The 10,208-nt window shown below is 40.8% G+C and overlaps 1 protein-coding gene across 2 annotated transcripts; it reads right to left on the reverse strand.

Annotated features, from left to right (window-relative positions):
• Positions 1-2,456: 2,456 nt before the first annotated feature.
• znf414 (zinc finger protein 414) lies at positions 2,457-7,729 on the reverse strand. Of its 2 annotated transcripts, XM_061068248.1 has the most exons (5): positions 7,537-7,729; positions 7,225-7,335; positions 6,566-6,671; positions 5,931-6,472; positions 2,457-2,927 (listed from the first exon to the last, which is right to left on the reverse strand). In XM_061068248.1, exons 1-5 carry the CDS (start codon positions 7,583-7,585, stop codon positions 2,758-2,760), a joined length of 978 nt encoding a protein of 325 aa, XP_060924231.1. In that variant the 5' UTR covers positions 7,586-7,729; the 3' UTR covers positions 2,457-2,757. The 2 variants fall into 2 exon arrangements, with proteins under 2 accessions (XP_060924231.1, XP_060924232.1); XM_061068249.1 differs by lacking the exon at positions 7,537-7,729 and having other exon boundaries at positions 6,566-6,666; positions 7,225-7,321.
• Positions 7,730-10,208: the final 2,479 nt, after the last annotated feature.

Raw genomic sequence — 10,208 nt, forward strand, 5'->3', positions numbered from 1 at the left:
GACAAAGCCCTTCATTATTGACATGTCTTCCTTGTTATTTTAGCCTAATGAACCAGTGCTTATGCTGCCCCAGATCACAAACTGGTTTTGAAACTGATAACTGCATGTTTGGGACCACTGATCTGATTATTTATTCTGGCCCACTTGGCTTCCGCCTCCTGCAGCTGTTTCCTGTGTTTAGTTCATCACCAGTGTGGACCAGTACCAATGGAAAAACAACTTATTGGCAGTGTTGGGAAGGATACTTTCAAAACGTATTCCGTTACAGAATACAGAATACATGCCCAAAAATGTAATCTGTAACGTATTCCATTACATTAACTAATCTGAGTAACGTATTCTGAATACTTGGAATACTTCCGGTTTGTATTGCATTTTTTAAGTGTATGATTGCGGCGTTGTTATAGTCAGTGGAGCAGCAGCAGTTTAAACTCTCTCTCCGCCGATGCGGCGGGCCAGCTGGATATCCGGCTCCCATCCTCTCCCACCTCTGTGCCGGCCCCACCGGAGGCTGAAGGACCCCCCCCCCCCCCCCCTGCGCCAAGGCTGCCTCGCGCCGTGCAGCGATCGTTTCGGCGTCGAGTCTATTTTTTTTTGCGCTTGACGCGAGCGTATCGCTCCAGGAAACACACTGAAAAATGATTTGAAACGATATTGATGACATTTTATATGATATAAATGATAAAGTTTGCATCCCATAGTTTGTATTCCCCTTCTGGTGTCCTGGAGTTTTAATTTTACCAATTTTACCGATCACATTATTAAATGCCCCCCTCTGCCCATCCACTACAGACACACAAGCAGTCATAAAGATAAAAAGAGAGGGGGGCGGAGAATACGTAATTTACCCTCGACACCCGACATTGAACGGAGCAAACAGCGGAGAAGTTCTTGAAGATGGATGACATTAAATTGGGACGCTGTTACAGTTAATGTTGGAGCAACAAGTGACCATATGCTTTTATACTTCTGGATCAACGGGTGATATTATTAGCGCTGCCCGGCGCTTCAGCGTCCGGTGTGAACCCGGCGTGCCTCGCTGGCCTCCTGCAGAGCCATGACAGCAGAGCTCTGGGAGCGCAGGTCGGTCTTCTCTCACCAGGCGCTGGAAGGGCAGCTTGCGGATCAGCAGCTCCGTAGATTTCTGGTAGCGACGGAAGTCTCTCAGAGCTAAGGTCCCGGCCCCGAGCCGGTAGCGGTGAGGCTTCTTCACGCCGCCGGGGGAAGGTGCGCTCTTACGGCAGCCCTGGTCTCCAGCTGCTTCCTGGGGGTTTTGCCGCCGGTGGATTTACGAGAGAGTGAATAAACTCGAGAAGTACCGTCATGTAATCCACTGATTTCAACAATGTAACTGTATTCTGAATACCATCTATTTAATTTGTAACTGTAACGGAATACAGTTACTCATAATTTGTATTCTAAATACGTAACGCCGTTACATGTATTCCGTTACTCCCCATCACTGCTTATTGGTATGTTTGGGGTCATTTCTATTTTTCCCTGTTCCCTCAGGAATTAAAACCTTTCCATGTGACTACGTAATTATGCATCCATGTACTAGAATCAAAGCAGTGGCTGAGCTGGAAGTAAAAATAATTAAGTCAAAGTATAAGTGAAATGTGTGTTTGAACTTAAGTAGCATGAGAAAGAAGCACTTTACGAATGAGCTTTTTGCATGTAGTTTTACATTAAAATAAAATGACATACTGTCATGTCGTAGTTGTTTGAGTTGAGTGGCATCAATTAAAATTGTGGAAACTGTTGCCCAATTACATTTAATTTATCTGCTTATATCCAATGCCACTTACAATAAGTGCATTCAACTATGAGGGTACAAACCCAGTACAAGAACCAAGGAAGTGCAATTTTCTTCAAAAAAAGTCAAACTACAAAGTGCTATAGGTAAATGCCATATAAGTGCTACTAAATCTGAACTTTTTGGGGAATTTTGTTATTATTCAAGGTGCAGTTTGAAGAGATGTTTTTAGTCTGCGGTGGAAGATGTGTAGACTCTGCTGTTCTGATGAGGGGGCAACAAGCCAATTGGCAGATGCAGACGCAGAGGGGAGTGAAAGGGTAATATAGTTTTAAATACATTTAAAAAGCACATTTTAAATTGAATTTGTGATATATATTCAATACATGATGCATTGACTACACATACCTGCTAGTAAAATTAGCAAGTACCAAATATACCTTTTTATTTATTTTTTGTTCAAAGACCTTTTATAGCCAGAAAAAGGTGCTGCCCAAAGATGCACTGTATGAATGTTTGTGAATGGGTGAATGGCAAGTGCTTTGAGTGGTCATCAAGATTAGAAAATCCCTATATAAATAGACCATTTACCATATTATGGAGGGACCTTGACACGCACGGCAATGGGGTGGAACCTGAACCACGTTTGTTGATTGGAAATAGAAGTAAACAAGTTCATAATATAAATGAAACGTGGACATTTAAAAAATATCAAGTTTTATTGAAATATGACACTATAATTTCACATGTTATGTTTGTGTATGGTATTCAATTTTGATGGTAGTATAACCAGGTTTGTGAAATGAAAGTCTCTTTGTGGCTGGCAGCAATGGAACGATTTAATTAAATGTTTTTAATGAAAACCAACAATCAGTGAGCACCTTACTGCTGGAGGCTCTACTCTCAGAATGATGGGTTATACATAAACCATGATCAGTGTTTGGTTTAAAATGTCCCTTCCATCATGTTTCATGCAGACAAATGAGTATCATATTTATACATTATGTGTTGTTGGCTGAGCTTCCAGAATCTTCTGCATGGTTGTTTCCGCTGTGTTGATCGTTGATATGTTGAGTCATGTCCTTGCGGTTGAATGATGTGTGACCACACTGCACACACGTGTAGCATCCTTTAGTGTGCTCCCAAAGGATGCGTCTACTGCACACCCTACCTAACATAAGAAAAGGCAAATTTATTTCTCAACAAAGGAATAATTTCTAAGAGATCATGACATATGAGCCCCTTTTATATATCAAAGAGCTCATTACACCATATTTCTCAAATACATCACTTCGCTCCCAAAACAGATGCTCTCTTGTGGTTCGAAGAATCTGTAAGAGTAGAATGGGAGGTAGATCCTAAAGCTACCAGGCTCCTCTCCTGTGGAACCAGCTCCCACTACTGTTGCTACTATTACTAAAGGGATAGTTCAGTGAAAAATTTAAATTCACTCATTATCTACTCATAACTACTCTTCTTTGACAGACAACACAAACAACCAATGATAATGAGAACAGCGCATCACCAAACCAATCATGTGGCTGGAATAGAGTTACAGCCAAGTCAAGTTAGGTGACGCACGCAGCACAGAGTGTAGGAGGAGCAGCAGCAGCACACATGCTCATGTTTGGGCTCCTGAATAGAGGTGATACAATCACTAATCATAATCGATCAATGTTTTAGGCTACATTTATTGTTTAAGCAGGTCTGGTCGTCCTGTGTCAGAGTCTGCTTCCTCCTCATTCCCTCTGCCCTGCGCTCACTTCACACTTTAACAATAAACACCATGACTGATCACAAGTTATTAGGACATGTACAGTGCTGATGTTTACTTTGTGTTTTTTTGATTCCCTCTAGCGTTTATGAGACACATATTTGAACCTGCTACACAACACGAGACGTAACGTGGCGCGCACAACCAGGACATCAGGATTAAAGTGACGGAACGCTCCAGAGTCATGATCCAACATCATCGATTAATAACAATTTTACAATATAGGACTATATGGTGATTATCCCTTGTTTATCTGTTTGTATGTGAACACACACGCATACGTTTCCTCTGGCAGATTATGAGGTAACGCAGTGTTTAAACTTTTTGTTGCAGGGAGACGTAAATCCAGGAACGTAAATATGAATTCAGGAGGTTGTTATAAAAATCTGTTCTACGTATGAGTGATTAGAAAACATCAGAGGAGCAGTCACTTGTTGACCTCAAGAGTAATGCGCCTAAGTACATTATATACAACTTTTCTCTGTAGGGGTTTGTATCGAATGTTTTAACTGAAGTGCAGTGGCACAGGATGATTGTACGATCAAGTAAAAAACTTTTGTACATAAAGTAGGGCTGTACTTATCAATTAATCTAACAAAAAATGTTTTGAGTAATATTACAATGATTTGTTAAATAATAGAATATATTCATCTACAGTTAGCTGTCCAACAACAAAAGACATGAAAACCGAAGCAAAATTCAAGTAACTTTTTGGTTTTTAAGTCTGTATGAAGTCAGAAACTGACATACTATAAATTAAATAAAGTATGTACACTACACTAATATTTCAACCACATTTATTAATAATTTTCACACTGAACTGGAGGGTACTCTAATAATAAAATAAAATTCTTGTTTCAAGTAAAATAAGGTTGTCCTTTAAAACAAAATAAAGAGCTTTTGTAAAAGGCATCTTAAAATAAAGTAGATTTAATCCTTTTCTGTGTTTTTGACCTGTCAATTATTATTTTGAAATTGGCTATTGTGCACTTTTACTTTAAGTACATGGTATTGACACTGATTTCCCAAATCAATTTGATTATATTTAATATAATATATTTTATATTGTTTTTTATAATTTAGAAATTATAACTGTCTCTCAGAGCGGAAACATAATGGTTACACAACTGCTCCTGGACTCTCTCCCCTCTTTTCCACCTACATCTCCTCTCTTCCCTATTTTTCTCCACTCAGGCAGATGGCTGACCACAATGAGTCTGGTTCTGCCAGAGGTTTCATCCAGTTATTAAGGGAGTTTTTTCGCTCCCAGGTCGCAAAAGTGCTGCTCATTGCGGGAACTGTTGGGTTTTTCTATATCTCGACTATCTATAAAAATAATTGTAATTATATGAGAAATATAATCGTCAGAGTTGTTAATGTGGGGTTGACTGCAAAGAAACCATGTATGGCCCTGAGAAGAGTAAAATTACTTTTTGAATTCATTGTGAAACTGTAGCAGGTGAGAGGCTGTATAAAATGTAAAGCCTTATATTATAGCACTTTTTGTGGACAATCTGTTACAGTTGCCGGATAAGACAATGTAGCAATGGTGGACTGATTCCAAAAGTGTTTGAAACAGTACATTTCACACACACCCAACACATCAATTCTAGCTCTGCCTCCTCCAGACCAAATTCTAATGTGGAAACTTCAAGTGATCACGTTTGTCCCGAGTCAAATTCATCGCCACGAGCAGTTGATCTCTTTCTCTCAGCTGACATCTCTGACTCGCTACAGTTTAAACATTGATTTGTTTGTAGCTACAATATCAACACTTATCATCACTTAATAATAGATACTTTTCTTGGTTCAATCTTTCATCAGAGCAGCGCACGCATTCATCAGCCATCCCGCTCACTCTTGACCTCACTCTCTCTCTCCCAATGACACACACACAGTGTGATCGGACATGTGTATAAACTCAGATGGTTAAAAACCACAGAATCCCTAAACTTAATTATTGTATGTCGAGCTAAAGGAGATGGCGGCGCAGTTGGCGCAGTGCACAGCATGAATTATGGAGTCACAGGCAGGGGCAGGGAACTACTGACAGAGCTGCTGAAAACTGTAACAAAAATAACTTTTCAAGGTCCAAGCATGTATGAAAAGTACCAAAATGAAGACTGTGTGTGCACTTAGTGTAGCTGGGCATGCCTACCTGCGTGCGCCTTCTCTTTCGGGCTGTCAAGTCCTGTGATCTCTGCGTCCGTAGCCAGGGACCAAGGATTTATAAATATTTATCATATCGTCATCGCGTTATTCAACTATTATTATCATATAACGCATGTTTTCCTAATATCCTGCAGCCCTTGTCCAAGCCACCTTTGAAAAGTTTTTTTTGTCTGGACTCAACTGAAAAATCATTAAGTCCCAAACAAGGTAGGTGAGGAAAAGGCTCACCTTGATTCTTCTTCCAGATTGCTGAGGACCCGGGAGCAGAGTACGGGGTTGATACAGGAGCATGGTGGATGGGCTCAGGAGACCTGCTCTGTGTCTGGTTCTGACCCTGGGCATCAGAGAGGTCTGGGGCTGCTGATGGGCCATCCATGTTTAGGGATAGAGGCAGATTAGAGTCTCCATTTTTTAGCAAAGACTGGGGAACTGCCTCTGTATGTAGTTGAGGAAGGCGGGGATCTTGGTGAGATGAGAAAGGGGGACTAAGGAGAGGGTGAACAGCAGAGTCTGGCTGAGGAACAGCAATGTGGAAGGAACCCTCTTGGTTTGGGATTTGAGAGGAAGGTTGCAGGGGTGTAGACATTGAATCCTTCCACTGGGGTTTCTGGTCCATGGAAATGGAGACCATGTTTGGGTCGATCACGGTAGAAGGCTGATGGGCCGTCTGTTCAGCTGGCTTTGATTTCCCCCGTGGTACTTTGGAGCAGGTATGCAGGTGAGTCAGGAGGCCACGGTAGGATCGCAACTTTGTGCGACAGCTCTCACACCTTTATAAAGGGAGGCAATGTTCCATGACTCTAAGGATAGTTTACTAATGTGAACATGCATCTCAGCTGCGAATAAAAAAAAGACCCACTCACAAGTAGAAGATGTTGGGTTTGTGATGATGTCTCATGTGTTCCATCAGTTTCTGCATGTTAGGGAAGGAACCACTGCAGCCGAGGGTAGAGCACATCAAGATCTTTCCTAAAGAGAGAACAGTGTTCCCCTAGCGTCATGTGTTGCACCGCATCTTACAATCTCCTCTTCACACCCAAACTAAAATGTATAGCCAGTAACAGTAAGTTAAAAACTAACTTTGGTGAAAATTGTAACAATTTTCCAATATTAACAATATAATCACTCACAATGCTGTTTCTTTTATATAGGGGATATCACACTGATACACATGGAGCTGGAAAAATTTTTTGAAATGAAATGAATGGTGAACAATTTGTCTGTGACCTAAACTCAAGGACATGTCTAGTCAAATTTCGGTATCCCAAATCTTCCTTAAAGGAATAATTCACCCAACATGAAAATTCACTCATTATCTACTCACAACTATGCCATATGTACATTCGCTGGTCCCCATTGGTGACATTTCTATTTATCGTCCCCCGCAGTGAGATGAAAGATCCGCCACTGCCTGCCCTGGACAAATACTTCATAACGCAAGAGAAATAATCCCCTGTGACATAAGTACTCATTTAACCCCAACATGTCTTTTCGCTGCCCACAACATAACAGAGAATCTCACCAGGGAGAGACTGAGCAGGGATTTCATGGTCCTGTATGTGACGGTCAAGGGTGCCAGTGTCTGTGTACACTCTCTTACAGCCGGGATACGGACACGCCGTCCTCTTGTTCCCTGAAAGAAATGAACGGCTCTTGAAAATGTTGCACGCAAGTGTATTAATAATACAACTGTAGGATAACAAAAGAACTGCACTGTAGTCAGCATGCTAACTCGCTCTCCGGCTAGCATCGTCACATCGCTTAAGTTGTTAGATACGTTAGCATGAAAGCGCGTGATGACTTTGGCGTGAATCTGTTTTATCTGAGTACAAACCTCCACTTTCCTTTTCAGATGCCGGCAACACTGTGCTCCCTGAAGACATTACAGTCGTAGAGTAGATTCTCAGCAGTAACGACAATGGAGGAAGGTTAGGAAAGGACTACAAGAACCAGAATGCACTACGAACACCATCCTGCACGTACACCTTCTTCTTCTTCTTCTTCTTCTTCTTCTTCTTCTTCTTCTTCTTCTTCTTCTTCTTCTTCTTCTTCTTCTTCTTCTTCTTCTTCTTCTTCTTCTTCTTCTTCTTCTTCTTCTTCTTCTCGATTTACTGGCAGATTGCAAACAAATTAAGGTGCATACCGCCAACTACTGTACAAGTGTGATTAACATCACATCACACAACACGTTACTTAACAAATTTCTCAAATTATCAGAAATCATCAGCACAGTGTCTTAAAATGGTAGTGGCTGCCTCCTGATGTCTCTTATTCTCTCTCCTTCTGTTCTCATCAAATTTTCTCTTATAGATTGTATACTTTGTGCCTAATGCCACCCTGTCCGGTCTCACCCACTGTAACCCAATAATGGCTGCTGTAATCTCTGCTGTGAATACAGATAGATGCTTGAATATTCTTTTGGAGATTGATACTTTGAACTCAGGGATAAACACACCATTTTTATCTCTAGATGGTTGATATACTTGCCATGTATATTTGTTATCAAGCAAGATACTTAAATTAATTTACCCTCTCCAGCTAACCATATAATGTTAGCTTCTCAGAATTTATTAGGGAACATCATGTAACAAGACCTGCTTGTTGATAGCTTGATGTCTGTAAGTTAAGACCATTTTCCACCTTCCTTATTACTTTTCCTATATTTTCTAATACATGAGACATTTCTTCCCCTCATCCAGATACTCCCATCATCTGCACATAATACAGATTGGATTCATGGTTCTCAGTTGGCAAAAATATAATTGATCTTTATATTGAACAAAACAGGGACGATTTACACTCCATTGAGGGACACAATATTCTATTTGACAGTCCCCTGATACCTCTGCTCCAACCTTTTGATATTCTATTCAATATTTACTTTATTTTATTCTATATTTTATTGCTTGTGTAATATTCTTAGCATTTCTAGAAGATAGCCTGTGACCCTAGCATTTCATTGCCAGCGACTGCTAAATGTAATTGTTTTACATATGACAATAAACTCTTAAATCTTGACTCATTTTTCTATCAGTTAAAAAGTCCTTAACCCAGTTATACATTGTTACAATATCCATACTTATCATTACTCTTGTTCCAATACATAAGATAATACACAAACTAGTATCTTCTCCATCGATTTACATATATGTCAGTATGATTGCCTTTTTCCAACACTTTGGCATAACTGAACTAATCACTAACTGCAAGAACCTTGCATAACACATCTGCTGGAGCTGTATACACTACCTTGTAGAGCTATTTTAAGTTCACACATTGTTATGTAGTACAGAGCTGTCTGGTCCTCCTCTCTCTTCTCCCTTTCTGTGGATATCATGTAGGTGTACCCCACTACGTCCTGCAGCAAATACACACCTTTTTTCTCTGTCTGACACAGCAAGCCTGTCACCATCAACCATTTGATCCTTCCCGTTTCCCCAAACAGGCTTTATTTTTTACACCAGAGGTGGATGGATACCAGCCCCTTCCCTGCACCTGACTGGATTAGGATGTGGAAAGATGAATAGTGACTGGATATGGTTAGTGAAAAATATTACGGTATTAAAAGTGACTCCAGCACAGATCTGGGCCCATCTACGGTGGGAAAAAAAAAGTTTACATATAACAAAGCGTGTTATTAGATGTTATTCTCAAGTTTGGACCATCACGTTTTGTTAGCATAAGCTCACATGTACGAACCCGCACATGTAGATGAAGGTCCAGATTTACAAGAGACATTTTCAAAGTAGACTTTTTATTTATCTCATGCCAAGTACATAGTTACACTTAAAGTTTATACATTTAAGATACACAATTGTTTAATCTTTATTTAATCACTTATCTCATGAGCGGTCTCATGAGGGACCTGCTTAACTTTTTTAAAGGTGACTTTGTGCACATAAATTTCCCATGCCTTAGATTACCTTAAGGCTCCAGTATGCTTCTACGTATCCGTTTCTCGGAGAGGGCTCCACGGAGGCAAAGAGTCTTTTGGATTTTTAACCTCTCCGACCACTGTACGTTGAAAAAAATTCACAGCCAAACCCATAGGTGGCGCAACGGAAGACGAGCTCAGAGAAGCCTACCCCAATTTTGGGAAGAAGAAGTCCACGTGTGTCTGTTTATCTCTATCGGGTAGCCTCCCACACACTGAACCATGGCAACTAACAGAACTAAACAAAGTGACACCTAGCGGGTCAAGATGCTGATGTTATCGTTTCTTAGCGCAGCGGTTCCCCGGTCTTGTTTCCGAACTGTGTTGCTAATTCCACAGCTTGAAGCTCTGTGTAGCTTGAAGCTAGACGGAGCTACCTAGCTCCCCTCCCAGCTAGCTTCCCCCCAGCTTCCACACACAGTCAGCAGGACTCCTGACACTAACTACTATCCAGTGTTTGCTTCTAACCTGACGGTATTATAGAAACAGTGTCATGATAGAAGTGGAATTAAAGTCGTGACGGCGGGTTTTTGCACTGTTACCACCGCAGTTAGCATGGTGGCTAGCCCGCT

This window comes from Limanda limanda, chromosome 3 (assembly GCF_963576545.1).
Source record: "Limanda limanda chromosome 3, fLimLim1.1, whole genome shotgun sequence".
Lineage (NCBI taxonomy): Eukaryota > Metazoa > Chordata > Actinopteri > Pleuronectiformes > Pleuronectidae > Limanda > Limanda limanda.

What these genes read in the sequence shown, in the direction of transcription:
- znf414 (XM_061068248.1), bottom strand. Translation starts at nt 7,585, where the DNA reads ATGTCTTCAGGGAGCACAGTGTTGCCGGCATCTGAAAAGGAAAGTGGA. An exon ending in ATCTGAAAAGGAAAGTGGAG is followed by an intron (nt 7,336 to 7,536) that starts GTTTGTACTCAG and finishes CATTTCTTTCAG; the next exon opens with GGAACAAGAGGACGGCGTGT. An exon ending in AATCTGGAAGAAGAATCAAG is followed by an intron (nt 2,928 to 5,930) that starts GTGAGCCTTTTC and finishes TTCTTATGTTAG; the next exon opens with GTAGGGTGTGCAGTAGACGC.